The sequence below is a fragment of the Cherax quadricarinatus genome, chromosome 55, assembly GCF_038502225.1.
Source record: "Cherax quadricarinatus isolate ZL_2023a chromosome 55, ASM3850222v1, whole genome shotgun sequence".
NCBI lineage: Eukaryota > Metazoa > Arthropoda > Malacostraca > Decapoda > Parastacidae > Cherax > Cherax quadricarinatus.
The window spans coordinates 20,012,213-20,033,446 of NC_091346.1; the positions used below are offsets into that span (position 1 = coordinate 20,012,213).

At 40.3% G+C, this 21,234-nt stretch overlaps 1 protein-coding gene across 1 annotated transcript in view; it reads right to left on the bottom strand.

Annotated features, from left to right (window-relative positions):
- The window catches only part of Gp210 (nucleoporin 210), a gene marked incomplete at its 3' end in the record, with an annotated part of 78,295 nt that extends 62,324 nt beyond the window's left edge, over positions 1 to 15,971 (bottom strand). The window contains 6 exon segments of the mRNA XM_070096896.1: positions 4,177 to 4,341; positions 9,502 to 9,652; positions 9,762 to 9,858; positions 13,268 to 13,399; positions 13,721 to 13,851; positions 15,782 to 15,971. Coding sequence (XP_069952997.1) covers positions 4,177 to 4,341; positions 9,502 to 9,652; positions 9,762 to 9,858; positions 13,268 to 13,399; positions 13,721 to 13,851; positions 15,782 to 15,960 — 855 coding nt within the window.
- Positions 15,972 to 21,234: the final 5,263 nt, after the last annotated feature.

Consider the following 21,234-nt stretch of genomic DNA (forward strand, 5'->3'; position numbering starts at 1 on the left):
TTGTGTACAACCTGGACAGCTCGGAGACACGCACTCCACTTTCATACTGAGCAATGATCTCTTTCTTCATATCCATAGTAATTCTCACCCTTTTTGCTGTAGGGTTGGCACTAGAAGCTTTCTTGGGGCCCATGGTGACTTATTTTGCAGGTGCAATCACTAAAAATGCTGGGATAATATGAAATGTTCCGATTGTATGTTTGGATGGGACCGCGGTGGCTGGTTGGCTTGTAAACACTGGCACCCACGGGACAAGTAAGGCGCGCTCAGGCCACAAATGGATGTGTCTCGAACAGAATGAATCGCGTTGGTCGAGTTTTTTAGCGCTAGTCGAGGCAAATTTTTTGCGTTAAAATGTATCGCTAGTTGGATTTAACGTTATACGATGCCAGCGTTGGTCAAGGGTCCACTGTACTTACAACATCTGCCACATTGCTCCCCTATCCACTCTATCATATGCCTTTTCTAAATCCATAAATGCAATGAAAACTTCTCTACCTTTATCTAAATACTGTTCACATATATGCTTCAATATAAACACTTGACCTATACTTCCCTTACCCACTCTAAAATCTCCTTGCTCATCCGCAATCCTACATTCTGTCTTGCCTCTAATTCTTTCAATAATAACCCTACCATACGCATTTCCTGGTATACTCAGTAAACTTATTAACATATTAACACACTGGCCGATTCCCACCAAGGCAGGGTGGCCCGAAAAAGAAAAACTTTCACCATCATTCGCTCCATCACTGTCTTGCCAGAAGGGTGCTTTACACTACAGTTTTTAAACTGCAACATTAACACCCCTCCTTCAGAGTGCAGGCACTGTACTTCCCATTTCCAGGACTCAAGCCTGGCCTGCCGGTTTCCCTGAATCCCTTCATAAATGTTACTTTGCTCACACTCCAACAGCACGTCAAGTATTAAAAACCATTTGTCTCCATTCACTCCTATCAAACATGCTCACGCATGCCTGCTAGAAGTCCAAGCCCCTCGCACACAAAACCTCCTTTACCCCCTCCCTCCAACCCTTCCTAGGCCGACCCCTACCCCGCCTTCCTTCCACTACAGACTGATACACTCTTGAAGTTATTCTGTTTCGCTCCATTCTCTCTACATGTCCGAACCACCTCAACAACCCTTCCTCAGCCCTCTGGACAACAGTTTTGGTAATCCCGCACCTCCTCCTAACTTCCAAACTACGAATTCTCTGCATTATATTCACACCACACATTGCCCTCAGACATGACATCTCCACTGCCTCCAGCCTTCTCCTCGCTGCAACATTCATCACCCATGCTTCACACCCATATAAGAGCGTTGGTAAAACTATACTCTCATACATTCCCCCTTTGCCTCCAAGGACAAAGTTCTCTGTCTCCACAGACTCCTAAGTGCACCACTCACTCTTTTTCCCTCATCAATTCTATGATTCACCTCATCTTTCATAGACCCATCCGCTGACACGTCCACTCCCAAATATCTGAATACGTTCACCTCCTCCATACTCTCTCCCTCCAATCTGATATTCAATCTTTCATCACCTAATCTTTTTGTTATCCTCATAACCTTACTCTTTCCTGTATTCACCTTTAATTTTCTTCTTTTGCACACCCTACCAAATTCATCCACCAATCTCTGCAGCTTCTCTTCAGAATCTCCCAAGAGCACAGTGTCATCAGCAAAGAGCAGCTGTGACAACTCCCACTTGTGTGTGATTCTTTATCTTTTAACTCCACGCCTCTTGCCAAGACCCTCGCATTTACTTCTCTTACAACCCCATCTATAAATATATTAAACAACCACGGTGACATCACACATCCTTGTCTAAGGCCTACTTTTACTCGGTAAAAATTTCCCTCTTTTCTACATACTCTAACTTGAGCCTCACTATCCTCGTAAAAACTCTTCACTGCTTTCAGTAACCTACCTCCTACACCATACACTTGCAACATCTGCCACATTGCCCCCCTATCCACCCTGTCATACGCCTTTTCCAAATCCATAAATGCCACAAAGACCTCTTTAGCCTTATCTAAATACTGTTCACTTATATGTTTCACTGTAAACACCTGGTCCACACACCCCCTACCTTTCCTAAAGCCTCCTTGTTCATCTGCTATCCTATTCTCCGTCTTACTCTTAATTCTTTCAATAATAACTCTACCATACACTTTACCAGGTATACTCAACAGACTTATCCCCCTATAATTTTTGCACTCTCTTTTGTCCCATTTGCCTTTATACAAAGGAACTATGCATGCTCTCTGCCAATCCCTAGGTACCTTACCCTCTTCCATATATTTATTAAATAATTGCACCAACCACTCCAAAACTATATCCCCACCTGCTTTTAACATTTATATCTTTATCCCATCAATCCTGGCTGCCTTACCCCCTTTCATTTTTACCTACTGCCTCACGAACTTCCCCCACACTCACAACTGGCTCTTCCTCACTCCTACAAGATGTTATTCCTCCTTGCCCTATACACGAAATCACAGCTTCCCTATCTTCATCAACATTTAACAATTCCTCAAAATATTCCCTCCATCTTCCCAATACCTCTAACTCTCCATTTAATAACTCTCCTCTCCTATTTTTAACTGACAAATCCATTTGTTCTCTAGGCTTGATTAACTTGTTAATCTCACTCCAAAACTTTTTCTTATTTTCAACAAAATTTGTTGATAACATCTCACCCACTCTCTCATTTGCTCTCTTTTTACATTGCTTCACCACTCTTTTAACCTCTCTCTCTTTCTCCATATACTCTTCCCTCCTTGCATCACTTCTACTTTGTAAAAACTTCTCATATGCTAACTTTTTCTCCCTTACTACTCTCTTTACATCATTCCACCAATCGCTCCTCTTCCCTCCCGCACCCACTTTCCTGTAACCACAAAGTTATGCTGAACACTAACACTACTTTCCGAAACCTACCCCATACATCTTCAACCCCACTGCCTATGCTCTCATTAGCCCATCTATCCTCCAATAGCTGTTTATATCTTACCCTAACTGCCTCCTCTTTTAGTTTGTAAACCTTCACCTCTCTCTTCCCTGATGCTTCTATTCTCCTTGCATCCCATCTACCTTTTACTCTCAGTGTAGCTACAACTAAAAAGTGATCTGATATATCTGTGGCCCCTCTATAAACATGTACATCCTGAAGTCTACTCAACAGTCTTTTATCTACCAATACATAATCCAACAAACTACTGTCATTTCACCCTACATCAGTAAACTAATTCCTTTATAATTTTTACAATCTCTTTTGTCCCTCTTCCCTTTATATAAAGGAACTATACATGCTCTCTGCCAATCCCTAGGTACCTTCCCCTCTTTCATACATTTGTTATCCAGCTGCTTTACCCCCTTTCATTCTACGTAATGCCTCATGCACCTCCCCCCCCACTCACATCCTGCTCTTCTTCACTCCTGAAAGATGGTATACCTCCCTGGCCAATGCACGAAATTACCGCCTCCTTTTCTTCGTCGGCATTTAAAAGTTTCTCAAAATATTCCCGCCATCTACCCAATACCTCCAGCTCCCCATCTACTAACTCCCCTACTCTTGTATTTAACTGACAAATCCATTTGTTCCCTAGGCTTGCTTAACTTGTTTAACTCACTCCAAAATTTTTTCTTTTCATCAAATTTCTTGACAGTGCCTCTCCCACTTTATCATCTGTTCTCCTTTTGGACTCTCTCACCACTCTCTTCACCTTTCTTTTACTCTCCATACATTCTGCTCTTCTTATAACACTTCTGCTTTGTAAAAACCTCTCATAAGCTACCTTTTTCTCTTTTATCACACCCTTTACTTCATCATTCCCCCAATCACTCCTCTTTCCTACTGCACCCACCCTCCTATAGCCACAAACTTCTGCCCCACATTCTAATACTGCATTTTTAAAACTATTCCAACCCTCTTCAACCCCCCCCCCACTACTCACACTTGCACTAGCCCACCTTTCTGCCAATAGTTTCATATATCTCACCCAAACTTCCTCCTCCCTTAGTTTATACACTTTCACCTCTCTCTTACTTGTTGTTACCATTTTCCTCTTGTTCCATCTACCTCTTACTCTAACTGTAGCTACAACTAAATAATGATACGATATATCAGTTGCAAATTATATTTACAAAAATACTTAAGGAATTACACACTTGCAAGTAAAACTGTGATGCTGGTAAATCAATGACAGAAAGATGTCCTTGTTTGATCTGGAAGACTGTGTACAGTACAGCAGTGTGTGGTAGGACATGAACATCTGCTGGGTCCAACAGTAGATTTGCCACAACCATGAGATCAACTGAAGAAGGAGCCAGGTGCTGTAAAGATTCAACCAAAAAATCATATTGTAAATTAATTTTTTTTATTCAAACAGTACAAATTGACATGAAAATTGTACAGAAAGCCAGCTTTCATCTAACACTCAACATTGAGCATACCTACAGTTCTGTCAATGCAATATCTAATTATATCTCATTAGGTAGTAGGTTGGTAGACAGCAACCACCCAGGGGGGTACTACCGTCCTGCCAAGTGAGTGTGAAATGAAAGCCTGTAATTGTTTTACATGATGGTAGGATTGCTGGTGTCTTTTGTCTGTCTCATAAATATGCAAGATTACAGGTACGTCTTGCTACTTCTACTTACACTTAGGTCACACTACACATACATGTACATGTTTATTTATACACACTCATCTGGGTTTTCTTTGATTTTTATCTTAATAGTTCTTGGTCTTATTACTTTTCCTTTTATATCCATGGGGAAGTGGAATAAGAATCTTTCCTCCATAAGCCATGCATGTTGTAAGAGTCAACTAAAATGCCGGGAACAATGGGCTAGTAACCCCTTTTCCTGTAATAATTACTAAAAAGAATAAGAAGAAAATTGTCAAAGTGGGAAGTCTGAATGTGCGTGGATGTTGTACAAATGATAAGAGAGAGGTGATTGTGGATGTTATGAATGAGAAGAAGCGGGATGTCCTGGCTTTAAGTGAAACAAAGCTGAAGGGGGTGGGAGAGTTTCAGTGAAGAGGAACAAATGGGATTAGGTCAGGGGTTTCAAATAGAGTTAGAGCTAAAGAAGGAGTAGGAATAATGTTGAAGGATAAGTTATGGCAGGAAAAGAGGGACTACAAATGTATTAATTCAAGGATTCAAGGATTATGTGGAGTAAAATAAAGGTTGGATGTGAAAAGTGGGTTGTAGTAAGCGAATGTGCACCTGGAGAAGAAAGAAGTGTAGAGGAGAGAGAGATTTTGGGAAATGTTGAGTGAATGCGTGGGGAGTTTTGAACCAAGAGTGAGAGTAATGGTGGTTGGGGATTTTCAATGCTAAAGTGGGCAAAAATGTTGTGGAGGGAGTAGTAGGTAAATTTGGGGTGCCAGGGGTAAATGAAAATGGGGAGCCTTTGAGCTATGTGTAGAAAGAGGTTTGGTAATAAGTAATAAATATTTTATGAAGAAGAGGATAAATATACAAGGTATGATATAGCACGTAATGAAAGCAGTTTGTTAGATTATGTATTGGTGGATAAAAGGTTGATAGGTAGGCTCCAGGATGTACACGTTTATAGAGGGGCAACTGATATATCAAATCATTATTTAGTTGTAGCTACAGTTAGAGTAAGAGGTAGATGGGAAAAAGAGGAAAATGGCAACAACAAGCAAGAGGGAGGTGAAAGTGTATAAACTAAGGGAGGAGGAAGTTCGGGCGAGATATAATCAACTATTGGCAGAAAGGTGGGCTGGTGCAAGTATGAGTAGTGGGGAGGTTGAAGAGGGTTGGAATAGTTTTAAAAATGCAGTAATAGAATGTGGGGCAGAAGTTTGTGGTTACAGGAGGGTGGGTGCAGGAGGAAAGAGGAGTGATTGGTGGAATGATGAAGTAAAGGGTGTGATAAAAGAGAAAAAGTTAGCGTATGAGAGGCTTTTACAAAGCAGAAGTGTTATAAGAGGAGTAGGGTATATAGAGAGTAAAAAAAAGGTGAAGAGAGTGGTGAGAGAGTGCAAAAGGAGAGCAGATGATAGAGTGGGAGAGGCACTGTCAAGGCATTTTAATGAAAATAAGAAAAATTTTTGGAGTTAAACAAGTTAAGAAAGTTATAAACAGAGTAGGAAAGTTAGTAGATGGGGAGATGGAGGTTTTGGGTAGACGGCGAGAATATTTTGAGGAACTTTTAAATGTCCACGAAGAAAGGGAAGCGGTAATTTCATGCACTGGCCAGGGAGGTATACCATCTTTGAGGAGTGAAGAACAGGATGTGAGTGTGGGGGAGGTGCGTGAGGCATTATATAGAATGAAAGGGAGTAAAGCAGCTGGAACCGACGGGATCATGACAGAAATGTTAAAAGCAGGGGGGGATATAATGTTGGAGTGGTTGGTATTTTTGTTTAATAAATGTATGAAAGAGGGGAAGGTACCTAGGGATTGGCAGAGAGCATGTATAGTCCCTTTATATAAAGGGAAGGGGGGCAAAAGAGATTGTAAAAATTATAGAGTTATAAGTTTACTGAGTGTACCAGGAAAAGTATACGGTAGGGTTATAATTGAAAGAATTAGAGGTAAGACAGAATGTAGGATTGCGGATGAGCAAGGAGGTTTCAGAGTGGGTAGGGGATGTGTAGATCAAGTGTTTACATTGAAGCATATATGTGAACAGTATTTAGATAACAGTAGGGAAGTTTTTATTGCATTTATGGATTTAGAAAAGGCATATGATAAACTGGATAGGGGAGCAATGTGGCAGATGTTGCAAGTACATGTATATGGAATAGGTGGTAAGTTACTAAATGCTGTAAAGAGTTTTTATAAGGATAGTGAGGCTCAGGTTAGGGTGTGTAGAAGAGAGGGAGACTATTTCCCAGTAAAAGTAGGTCTTAGACAGGGATGTGTAATGTCACCATGGTTGTTTAATATATTTATAGATGGGGTTGTAAAAGAAGTAAATGCTAGGGTGTTCAGGAGAGGGGTGGGATTAAATTATGGGGAATTAAATACAAAATGGGAATTGACAGTTGCGTTTTGCTGATGATACTGTGCTTATGGGAGATTATAAAGAAAAACTGCAAAGGTTAGTGGACGAGTTTGGGAGTGTGTGTAAAGGTAGAAAGTTGAAAGTGAACATAGAAAAGAGTAAGGCGATGAGGGTATCAAATGATTTAGATAAACAAAAATTGAATATTATATTGGGGAGGAGGAGTATGGAAGAAATTAATGTTTTCAGATACTTGGGAGTTGACGTGTCGGCGGATGGATTTATGAAGGATGAGGTTAATCATAGAATTGATGAGGAAAAAAAAGGCGAGTGGTGTGTTGAGGTATATGGGGAGACAAAAAACGTTATCTACGGAGGCAAAGAAGGGAATGTATGAAAGTATAGTAGTACCAACGCTCTTACATGGGTGTGAAGCTTAGGTTGTGAATGCAGCAGTGAGGAGGCGGTTGGAGGCAGTGGAGATGTCCTGTCTAAGGGCAATGTGTGGTGCAAATATTATGCAGAAAATTCGGAGTGTGGAAATTAGGAGAAGGTGTGGAGTTAATAAAAGTATTGGTCAGAGGGCTGAAGAGGGATGGTTGAGGTGGTTTGGTCATTTAGAGAGAATGGATCAAAGTAGAATGACATGGAGAGCGTATAAATCTGTATGGGAAGGAAGGCGGGGTAGGGGTCGTCCTCGAAAAGGTTGGAAGGAAGGGGTAAGGAAGGTTTTGTGGGCGAGGGGCTTGGACTTCCAGCAGGCGTGTATGAGCGTGTTTGATAGGAGTGAATGGAGACGAATGGTACTTGGGACCTGACGATCTGTTGGAGTGTGAGCAGGGTAATATTTAGTGAAGGGATTCAGGGAAACCGGTTATTTTCATATAGTCGGACTTGAGTCCTGGAAATGGGAAGTACAATGCCTGCACTTTAAAGGAGGTGTTTGGGATATTGGCAGTTTGGAGGGATATGTTGTGTATCTTTATATGTGTATGCTTCTAGACTGTTGTATTCTGAGCACCTCTGCAAAAACAGTGATAATGTGCGAGTGTGGTGAAAGTGTTGAATGATGATGAAAGTATTTTCTTTTTTGGGGATTTTCTTTCATCATCATTCAACACTTTCACCACACTCGCACATTATCACTGTTTTTGCAGAGGTGCTCAGAATACAACAGTCTAGAAGCATACACATATAAAGATACACAACATATCCCTCCAAACTGCCAATATCCTAAACCCCTCCTTTAAAGTGCAGGCATTGTACTTCCCAGTTCCAGGACTCAAGTCCGGCTATACAAAAATAACCGGTTTCCCTGAATCTCTTAACTAAATATTACCCTGCTCACACGCCAACAGCTTGTCAGGTCCCAAAAACCATTCGTCTCCATTCACTCCTATCTAACACGCTCACGCACGCTTGCTGGAAGTCCAAGCCCCTTGCCCACAAAGCCTCCTTTACCCCCTCCCTCCAACCATTTCGGGGATGACCCCTACCCCACCTTCCTTCCCCTACAGATTTATACACTCTCCAAGTCATTCTACTTTGTTCCAAAGTAGGATACATATGCTATGTCTAAAAAACACCATTTATGAAGAAATTGTTTTACTGCTTCACAATTTTTTTATTTGCATCCCACTATTATATTATCTGGTTAGGCCTAGCTATAACAGAATACACAATGGTGCACATTTTAATGTTTAAAATAAAACTAAATAGTGTAAATCCTTATCATGAAAAAATTAACCCACAGGGATGATACACTGCCCATGAGGAATAAAAAGCATTATGTTATCATGTATCTCAGTGAATTTAAGAATTTAGGATAATTATTATTGTTCAAAATGTTTTTCTGTTGTCCATTTATTAATAACCAAGACTTGCAGTAGCTACACCAAGGCACACACATCAGAACTGAAACCTCTGTCAAAATGTTTTGCAATTGAAAAACTATATAAGATGTCAATTTTTGAAACATCTCCATAATCAACAACATAAATATACTGAATTACTAAGTTTAAAAAGAAAAACTTTCATTCATTTTTCTTTTTAGGTTACCCTCCCTTGGTGGGATACGGCTGTTTCGTTGAGAGAGAAAAATCAATACAATTACTTCACAGTAGCATTAACATACAATCTATACTGTATTTATACAGTAACACACTTTAAAGAAAAGACTAATACTAACACTGTATGGGCCCTCATTAACTGTAAGAATATGCAGAACTCACTGATGATGATCAGCTGTTGCATGAAGGTTGAAGACTTAATTTCTAGTAATTTAATTTTTTCTTGAAAACTGATAAATTTGCTACAAATCATAATGAAAGTTGGATTTTCATATTTTTCATCTTCCAGTGACCCCCTGTAGCTACTCACAATCAACTAGTATCTCTCACATCCTCTCATTTTTAGAGGACAAAGCTAGGGTTCTTTACAACAAAGATCCAGAAATAGTTTGCCACCAGTAAATACTACTAATATATAAAAGTCATAAATACTAACCTTATATGCTGGATGAGCAACCCTAACTGAAAGTCTGGCTGAGCCGGTTTGTCTTCCTTCAATGAGAACCATGTAACCCATGCGGCCACTCTCTTCAAGAGGTGCAATAGAGGGTGGCATTTCATATGGTGACCCCTCAAATGTCATGAATCTGGTGATTAAAACATTACATGTAAACAAACACAAAATCCTTACTGGATATTTACAATTAGAGTAAAAAAAAAAAATGCTCCAATGCAAGTTTTAAGGAAATGGCTCACCGGAGAACAGTCTGTGCAGCCACTACAGATCCCCGATCAGCCAAGGTCTGAAGATCCCATATCATTTCAATGCCCTCCAATGTAGTAAATTCATTGCCTGCAAGAAATAAATGAATAGGTCTAAGAATAGAACAATTTTTCCCCAATATCTATTACAACTCTTTTTACTATGTTATTAACATTATTCTTAGACTTATAAATATATCTTTGTATGTTTTCATACCTAAGCTACTATACTAACACTACATCTTAACCCCCCCAACATGCAAACCTGCTTCTCCTTTTTTCCCAAGATGTGTCTCACATTGAATTTATCTAACCTTCATACAGTGGAACCTCAAAAATCGAACGTATCACATATCAAACGTTTCGAAAGTAAGACAATTTTTTCGGACAAACTGTGTACCTATTATCGAACACGCCCCTATTTTCGGACCGCCAGGTACAGGACCTGTCCGCTGGCCCGCTCTCGTCCTCGTCCCCGCGCAGGCGCCGTGAGCAGTCTAGCTTTGTTTATGCCTGAGTGAACACTAACCTGCAATCTCATTCACACATTATATGATTATTTAATTGTGTTTAGTCCTTGTGGGGCTGTGAAATAAGCTGCCATGGGCCCAAAGAAACTTGCTAGTGGTGCCCCTGTGGTAAAGAAAGTGAGAAACACCATAGATGTGAAGGAGGAAATACTACAGAAGTATGAGATTGGAGTGAGACTTGTTGAGCTTGCCAGGATGTACAGTGGACTGTGGACAATTATTTTGTGAGACAAACAGACGACTGTGGACAGTTATTTTGTGAGACAGAAACAGACGACTGGAGTTATTTTGTGAGACAGAAACAGACGACTGTGGAGTTATTTTGTGAGACAAACAGACGATTGTGGACAGTTATTTTGTGAGACAAACATACGACTGTGGAGTTATTTTGTGAGAAACAGACGATTGTGGACAGTTATTTTGTGAGACAAACAGAGGACTGTAGAGTTATTTTGTGAGACAGAAACAGAGGACTGTAGACAGTTATTTTGTGAGACTGGGGTCCAATGACTCTCAAGCTGGTCCTAATGGCATTAAAATATAGAGAAGGGAAGCAACCCCAGAGAGGGCGTTGATATCGGAAGTCCTCATGGAGGGGGATTCTCCTTCCAAACAATAACCCCAACTCCCTCTCTCCTCCCTATCTTCCATATGCCATCACCAATCTTCAATAAAGGTAAGTAAAAATGTTATTTTATATTACTATACACAATTAAAGACTATAGCATTTGTAGTGTGTATGTAAAACTGTAATTTATCTCTATAAAATGTATTTTTTGTGAATATTTTTGGGTTTCTGGAACGGATTAATTGTATTTCCATTATTTCTTATGGGAAACATTGCTTCGAATTTCAGACTTTTCGAATTTAGAACTAGCTCCTGGAACGGATTAAGTTCAAAATTTGAGGTTCCACTGTACATACCATTTTAAAAGATTTGCATTTGTTCCTCTTTACCAAGTGCCCCCATCTGTGTTGAACTTGCAGACTTTCCTGCCAGCTTTCTCTCATTAACAACAAATTTTACAGGATCAGTCTCTACTGTTGTAGTTTTGGTACATGTATATACATAAGGAGACCTTTGTTACGTAAAAAGTACAAGTGCAACTAATGTGGCATTTTATTGTGGGAATGTTCCGCTCTCCAAGAGCTTTGCCAAGCCGTTACAGCTTTGTCAAGCCGTTACAGCTCTGTCAGGCCGTTACAGCTCTGTCAAGCCATTACAGCTCTGTCAAGGCGTTACAGCTCTGTCAACCCATTACAGCTTTGTCAACCCATTACAGCTTTGTCAACCCATTACAGCTTTGTCAAGCCGTTACAGCTTTGTCAAGCTGTTACAGCTTTGTCAAGCCGTTACAGCTTTGTCGAGATGTTACAACTCTGTCAAGATGTTACAACTCTGTCAAGATGTTACAACTCTGTCAAGCTGTAACAGCTTGACCAAGATCCTGGAGAGCAAAATGTTGCCACAATAAAATGTCACATTAGTTGCACTTGTGCCCTTTTACCTAACATAGTTGGTAATTCTACCAGCATTAATACAGGGTGACTATTGTTTAATACATGTACTGCTGGTTGAAATTATGATTTTCTCTGGTGCCTCCTGTAAATGTCACCCAATTTCTTGCCACTAAATAATGACTTTCAAACTTCTCTCTTTCTTATTCCATGTTGTACTTATGTTTAAAATATTTTCCATGGCAAATTTTCTCTAAATGCCATACAGTACTAATTTATTCAATAAAACAGCATCTCCACCAGTTTCCCTGAATTTCTCTATTGACCCTTTGACTGTCACAACCCCAAATCTTGAAGTGTCTCCTGATGTCGCAAAATATTTAAAAAAAAAAAAAAAAAAAATTCTTGTGAAATGATAAGAGAATCTTTTCCCGATGATAATGACACCAAAAGTACGAAATTTGATGGAAAACTTACGGAATTATGCTCTCACGAAGTTAGCCATCTCAGCAACATTTATGCATCGGCAATTTTGCATACTTTGAGCCCCATTTGCCAATTCCATTGTTCCAGTCCATCAAACTCATAGCTATTTCTTTAGAACTCCATTTGTTCTATCGACTGAGTACAAGAAACCGCCCATTTACCGATTTCAACTACCCAATAAAATGGTCAGAAATTGGCAATTTGGCCAATTTCATGCATATTAAAAAATATGTCAATTTCAAAATAGGGTCCAGAATGAACAATGCAAACATTCCTGGCACTAAAATAACATTTTCTCTGTTCATCAGTCACATCTCCAGGTCCCTGTTATAATACTCTTGCTTTCTATTTTGAATTTTTATTCACACAAAAAATAGAAGATTTACTGTTATGCAGACTACTGCAATATTGTAATAACTGTGTAAATAACGTCAACCTATTCGTGACTGCGCATTACAATGGCTAGCTGGACATTTATTGGACAATGACGTCATTTGATTACTCTTGAACATCGGCAAAAACTGAACATTTCTGCCAATTTGAGCTCAATTTCAACATCCTTTTCATAGTAAAACCAAACAAAATCACTTCTTTTTCTATAATGTGTTTTCCATTCTATCAAATGAGGCCAAGAAAACAAGAATACAACCATAAATAGTATACGAAAATACACCTCAAAGTCAACGTTTTAATCCAAAAACACAGTCGGAGCCTTAACATTAATATTACCATGAGTTTTCAGACAATGCCAGTACTGCACTCAATTAATCATATTTCACATCTGCATTTATATTTTTTTTCTTGCTACTGTCTCTCACCAAAGTAGGGTAATCTCCAAAAAAGAAACACATTCACCATCATTCACTTAATTGATGTCATGCCAGAAGTGTGACAACATAACAATTAAAATAACCCAACAAACTGCAGTATCTCACCCCTCCTCCAGAGTACAGGCAGTGCCCTTCCCACCTCTAGCACCTGTGTCCATTTAACTGAACTGCAAAAAATCTTTAGTTTTTTACTTACCTTGGTCATCATATGCGCGAACTTCAAATTCTTCTGGAGCCTCCTCTACATACAGTTCTCTCGTTGTAGTAACTATCTCCAATCGATGAATTGTGTCAACAAGAACATCACAACGTAAAATTCCTCCGCTGCCTGCAGGCAAAAACCAATGATTGTGAAAAAGCAATGCTTGTAAAATTGTATCTTTTTGTCATGAAAGCCTTTTTATGAGTAGAACAAATGTTCTCATGTAAAAATCTATCAATTTGCTACTGGGGACATATTGTTTACTGTATAATTTTTTGAAGTTTGTACACTCCAAATACTGACAGAGCACAATACTATCACATGTGCGTATATACAAAAAAAGAGAAGAGGAGGAGGAGATCAAAGAGGTACGATGTATATTTAAGAATGCAGTGTGTGGCAATTACAAATAGGCAAATAAAAAAAAAATGCAAAATTAAAACGTACCTGTATCTTGAGCCAAGATAATAGCTGTTTGTCTAGAGGGTGACCGACTGATGGCAGACACCTGTACTTCGTTTGCACACTCATCTTCTATAACTTCGTAAAGCCTGACAACTTCAGTTCTTGAACACGACCTGAAAATATGAAAAACCGATGTATTCATGGTAATCAGTAGCACAGCCAGGATTTCAGTCTGGGTGGGACAGGGTGTCAATACAAATTTCACTCTGGGGAGACCTTAAAATCATAAGATTCTCAAAATATCAAAGAAATTTTCTTTAAAAACACTTGATTTTCAGTAACATGTGACATTTATCAGATTGTACTTTTGTGGTCATTGGTCAATATAATGCAGTGGAAAACAGCGATTAATTGAAAAAAAATAAAAAATATTTGCAACTGCGAAGCTTAGGCCACCTTAGCCCCCCTGTCCAATGACTGTGCCATTGATGATAATTACCTAACTACACTAATTACAGTAGTACTATATTTGACCTGATCAAGGTCCCAAGGCAAACACCTTCAATAAAGGTATCTTAAAAGAATACATTTGTTTTTTTGCCTTTATATAAGATTCTAAAGAATACCTTAGCCTTGGCTGCCTTCAAGAGAGAGCTGGACAGATACCTAAAGTCGGTGCCGGATCAGCCGGGCTGTGGCTCGTACATTGGACTGCGTGCGGCCAGCAGTAACAGCCTAGTTGATCAGGCCCTGATCCATCGGGAGGCCTGGTCATGGACCGGGCCGCGGGGGCGTTGATCCCCGGAATAACCTCCAGGTAACCTCCAGGTAATATATGTGTTAATGTGTTAAGCTTACAATCTAATAATAGTTTATGCAGTCCCTTAGGTAGATACCTGGAGTTTACCTGGAGAGAGTTCCGGGGGTCAACGCCCCCGCAGCCCGGTCTGTGACCAGGCCTCAGAAAAAATTACAAGAGAATTTTGAATGCAATCAACCTTATCTATCTCCTCAGGATTTTCCCTCAGAGTTCACTACAGTATTAGGTAATTATGGTCTTTAAGTAAATTTAGTCATAATTTATTCCTAAAAATGCCATGTTTGGTTGGCTTTGTGACTGATATAATTTTATATTGTGCAAATGTAAGAAAAACTAATTAAAGCTAACAGCACCCAACTTAAAAGAACCTATTATAACCCAGTAGTGGCTTGGTAGGCAATGCTCTCGCTTCGCACAATGCGTGTCCATGGTTCAATCCCCGGCATGAGTGGTCATGTTTCTTTACACCTGCTGTCCCTGTTCGCCCAGCAGTAAGTAGGTAACCAAGCGTTAGTCAACTGGTATGGGTCGCATCCTGGAGGATAAAACTGAAGGACCACAATGGAAATAAACGAGTCTATGATGACCCACTGACTTTCTAGGGTTATCCTCCAACAAAATTGATCCTATCTTACTCCACCAGTGGTAGATATGGGTCTGGCTCGCCTTGGATGACATTCAAATCATCTCTCTTTATATTGGTTGTGACTGGCCAGGAGTGTCAATATTAATTAACCGCTGATTAGCTCTGATGAGCTGTACATCCATAAACAAATTATTTTTGTTAATATCTCCCAACATAACAGAGTTGTACAAGAAACAACAATGAGGGTCGACGTAAGTTAATTTATTTAGGTACAGGTACAAATAGTTACACAAATTGTCACACATAAATAGCATAAGACCCTAATGGAAATAAGCCACTGACTTTTTTACGTTATCCCAGGTTCTCTACATATATGCTGCTATGTATGATAATCTATGTAACTGTATTTGTATATACCTGAATAAACTTATGTATAAATTACCTAGGATAACCCCCCAAAAAAGTCAGTGAATTATTTCCACTGAGGTCTTGGATTTCTATTGGAGTACTGATACAACTTATATAAAAAAATGTGCGATCCTTCAAAAGGCTAAGAATGTCCATAACATCAAAGAATTGCTAGTTATGATCCCTAGGAGCAAAATAACACAAAGTGTCGATAAAAAAGTTAAAATAGAGGCAACACATCCCGGGTTTACCCCCCGCCAAAGTTCTCAATTTTGAAACCCATGCTTACCACCTATAACAGCCGCCCTCAAACACTTTCAGGGTGAAATTGGATGGTATCTCATGGTTGTAAGGGAGGAGCACTCTCGGGACATTAAGTTTGGAGGCCCAGCTCACCCAGAAACACCATATTAACACACAAACTTGTAGTAAAGATGTGAGGCAGGAGCGCGACGCCTCACCCGCCATGCCTCTCACAACGCTTACAACAACACAACACAACACAACCTTCACCTCAATTAATCCAATCTTTTTAAAATTATAATGAAATTTTATATTGTATTAACTGGTTACTCATAGAGGCGTGTAAAATGTATGTATGTATGTATATATATATATATATATATATATATATATATATATATATATATATATATATATATATATATATATATATATATATATATATATATATATATATATATATATATATATATATATATATATATATATATATATATATATATATATATACATATATATATATATATATATATATATATATATATATATATATATATATATATATATATATATATATATATTATTATTATTATTATTATTAACACACTGGCCGATTCCCACCAAGGCAGGATGGTCCGAAAAAGAAAAACTTTCACCATCATTCACTCCATCACTGTCTTGCCAGAAGGGTGCTTTACACTACAGTTTTTAAACTGCAACATTAACACCCCTCCTTCAGAGTGCAGGCACTGTACTTCACATCTCCAGGACTCAAGTCCGGCCTGCCGGTTTCCCTGAATCCCTTCATAAATGTTACTTTGCTCACACTCCAACAGCACGTCAAGTATTAAAAACCATTTGTCTCCATTCACTTCTATCAAACACGCTCACGCATGCCCGCTGGAAGTCCAAGCCCCTCGCACACAAAACCTCCTTTACCCCCTCCCTCCAACCTTTCCTAGGCCGACCCCTACCCCTGTTTCGTTCCATTCTCTCTACATGTCCGAACCACCTCAACAACCCTTCCTCAGCCCTCTGGACAACAGTTTTGGTAATCCCGCACCTCTTCCTAACTTCGAAACTACGAATTCTCTGCATTATATTCACACCACACATTGCCCTCAGACATGACATCTCCACTGCCTCCAGCCTTCTCCTCGCTGCAACATTCATTACCCATGCTTCACACCCATATAAGAGCAAAAGACTTGGCAGACGATGCAACATCCCCCCAATGAAAAGCAGGGGTGTCACTAGCACGTTAAGAGACCATACAATAAGTGTCAGGGGCCCGAGACTGTTCAACTGCCTCCCAGCATACATAAGGGGGATTACCAATAGACCCCTGGCAGTCTTCAAGCTGGCACTGGACAAGCACCTAAAGTCGGTACCTGACCAGCCGGGCTGTGGCTCGTACGTTGGTTTGCGTGCAGCCAGCAGTAACAGCCTGGTTGATCAGGCTCTGATCCACCAGGAGGCCTGGTCACAGACCGGGCTGCGGGAGCGTTGACCCCCGGAACTCTCTCCAGGTAAACTCCAGGTAAACTCCATACATTCCCCTCTTTGCCTCCAAGGACAAAATTCTTTGTCTCCACAGACTCCTAAGTGCACCACTCACCCTTTTCCCCTCATCAATTCTATGATTCACCTTATCTTTCTTAGACCCATCCGCGGACACGTCCACTCCCAAATATCTGAATACATTCACCTCCTCCATACTCTCTCCCTCCAATCTGATATCCAATCTTTCATCACCTAATCTTTTTGTTATCCTCATAACTTTACTCTTTCCTGTATTCACTTTTAATTTTCTTCTTTTGCATACCCTACCAAATTCATCCACCAACCTCTGCAACAAGTTGGCCATCTCCCACCAAAGCAGGGTGACCCAAAAAGAAAGAAAATCCCCAAAAAACAAAATACTTTCATCATCATTCAACACTTTCACTTTACTCACACATAATCACTATTTTTGCAGAGGAGCTCAGAATACAAGTTTAGAAACATATACGTATAAATATGCACAACATATCCTTCCAAACTGCTAATATCCCGAACCCCTCCTGTAAAGTGCAGGCAGTGTACTTCTCATTTCAAGGACTCAAGTCCGGCTATATAAAAATAACCGGTTTTCCTGAATCCCTTCACTAAATATTACCCTGCTCACACTCCAACAGCTTGTCAGGTCCCAAATAATATTCATCTTCATTCACTCCTATCTAACACGCTCACACACGCTTGCTGGAAGTCCAAGCCCTCAAGCAAAAAACCTCCTTTACCCCCTCCCTCCAACCTTTTCGAGGACGACCCCTACCTGGCCTTCCTTCCCCTACAGATTTATACACTCTCCATGTCATTCTACTTTGATCCATTCTCTCTAAATGACCAAACCACCTCAACAACCCCTCTTCAGCCCTCTGACTAATAGTTTTATTAACTCCACAACTCCTAATTTCCACACTCCAAATTTTCTGCATAATATTTACACCACACATCACTGCCTCTAACTGCCTCCTCTCTGCAGCATTTACAACCCAAGCTTCATACCCCTACACAAGTGTTGATACTACTACACTTTCATACATTCCCTTCTTTGCGTCCATTGATAACGTTTTTTGTCTCCACATACACCTCAATGCACCACTCACCTTTTTTCCATCATCAATTCTATGATTAACCTCATCCTTCATAAGTCCATCTGGCTTTCAAATATCTGAAAACATTCACTTCTTCCATACTCCTCTCCAATTTGACATCCAATTTTTCTTTATAAGATTTCGTTCGGATTTTTAACCCCGGAGGGTTAGCCACCCAGGATAACCCAAGAAAGTCAGTGCGTCATCGAGGACTGTCATTTGATACCCACATCACCTTACTATTTTCTATGTTCACTTTCAACTTTCTACCTTCACACACACTCCCAAACTCGTCCACTAACCATTCCAGTTTTTCTTTAGAATCTCCCATAAGCACAGTATCATCAGCAAAAAGTAACTGTCAATTCCCATTTTGAATTTGATTCCCCATAATTTAATCCCACCCCTCTCCCGAACACCCTAGCATTTACTTCTTTTACAACCCCATCTATAAATATATTAAACAACCATGGTGACATTACACATCCCTGTCTAAGACCTACTTTTACCGGGAAGTAGTCTCTCTCTCTTCTTCACATCCTAACCTGAGCCTCACTGTCCTCATAAAAACTCTTTACAGCATTTAGTAACTTACCACCTATTCCATATATGTACTTGCAACATCTGCCACATTGCTCCCCTATCCACTCTATCATATACCTTTTCTAAATCCAAAATGCAATAAAAACTTCCCTACCTTTATCTAAATACTGGTCACATATATGCTTCAATGTAAACACTTGATCTACAGCACCTCCTCCACACTCACATCCTGCTCTTCACTCCTAAAAGATGGTATACCTCCCTGGCCAGTGCAAGAAATTACCGCTTCCCTTTCTTCGTCGACATTTAAAAGTTCCTCAAAATATTCTCGCCATCTACCCAAAACCTCCATCTCCCCGTCTACTAACTCCCCTACTCTGTTTTTAACTGGCAAATCCATTCGTTCCCTAGGCTTTCTTAACGTGTTTAACTCACTCCAAAATTTTTTCTTATTTTCATTAAAATTTCTTGACAGTGCCTCTCCCACTCTATCATCTGCTCTCCTTTTGCACTCTCTCACCACTCTCTTTACCTTTCTTTTACTCTCCATATACTCTACTCTTCTTATAACACTTCTGCTTTGTAAAAACCTCTCATAACCTGGAGTTTACCTGGAGAGAGTTCCGGGGGTCAACGCCCCCGCGGCCCGGTCTGTGACCAGGCCTCCTGGTGGATCAGAGCCTGATCAACCAGGCTGTTACTGCTGGCTGCACGCAAACCAACGTACGAGCCACAGCCCGGCTGGTCAGGAACTGACTTTAGGTGCTTGTCCAGTGCCAGCTTGAAGACTGCCAGGGGTCTGTTGGTAATCCCCCTTATGTATGCTGGGAGGCAGTTGAACAGTCTCGGGCCCCTGACACTTATTGTATGGTCTCTTAACGTGCTAGTGACACCCCTGCTTTTCATTGGGGGGATGTTGCATCGTCTGCCAAGTCTTTTGCTTTCGTAGTGAGTGATTTTCGTGTGCAAGTTCGGTACTAGTCCCTCTAGGATTTTCCAGGTGTATATAATCATGTATCTCTCCCGCCTGTGTTCCAGCGAATACAGGTTTAGGAACCTCATAAGCTAACTTTTTCTCTTTTATCACACCCTTTACTTCATCATTCCACCAATCACTCCTCTTTCCTCCTGCACTCACCCTCCTGTAACCACAAACCTCCCCCCACTACCCATACTTGCACCAGCCCACCTTTCTGCCAATAGTTGCTTATATCTCACCCAAACTTTCTCCTCCCTTAGTTTACACACTTTCACATCCCTCTTACTTGTTGTTGCCATTTTCCTCTTTTTCCCTCTACCTCTTACTCTAACTGTAGCTACGACTATATAATGATCCGATATATCAGTTGCCCCTCTATAAACGTGTACATCCTGTAGCCTACCCATCAACCTTTTATCCACCAATACATAATCTAGCAAACTACTTTCATTACGTGCTAAATCATACCTTGTATATTCATTTATCCCGTTTTTCATAAAATATGTATTACTTATTACCAAACCTCTTTCTACACATAGCTCAATTAAAGGCTCCCCATTTTCATTTACCGCTTGCACCCCAAATTTATGTACTACTTCCTCCACAACATTTTTACCCACTTCAGCAGTGAAATCCCCAACCACAAGTACTCTCACACTTGGTTCAAAACTCCCCATGCATTCACTCAACATTTCCCAAAATCTCTCTCTCTCTCTCCTCTACAATTCGAAGCGCTAAACCACAAGGGCTATACAGCGCTGCTCAATGCTTCTTCATAACAATACTACTACTACTACTAATGATAACATGTGAGCAAATTATGTCCTGTTTTTGTTGTATGTGAATGTTATAAAATTTTATGTCCCTACAGCTGCACTGTTTGACCATTGTGGGGTTAGCGCTTATACTTGGAAGGTGTTTTGGGGGTCAGTGCCCCCCCACGGCCCAGTCAAGACTGCACCTCATGGTGGATCAGGACCTGAAAATTTTTATTATGGGGGAGCAATAAACCCATAGGGGTTATACAGCACCTGTGGGGGGGGAGGTGGAAGGCATTCAGGCTTAATTCAAGGAATTGGAGCACAGATCTAATTCCCTGTATCAGGAGTCTCTCACCAGTATTAAGGAACCTCCCTTGAGGGGCAGGGCCTGATCAACCAGGCTGTTATGCTGGCTGCATGCAAACCATAGCCAGGGTGGTCTGGTACTAACTTTACGTGCCTGCTCAACTCCCTCATGAATACAGCTAGGGGTTATTTATGTATGCTGGGAGGAAGTTGAACAGTCTTGAGCCTCTGACACTTACCGTGTTGTCTCTTAGTGTACTCTTGGCACCACTGC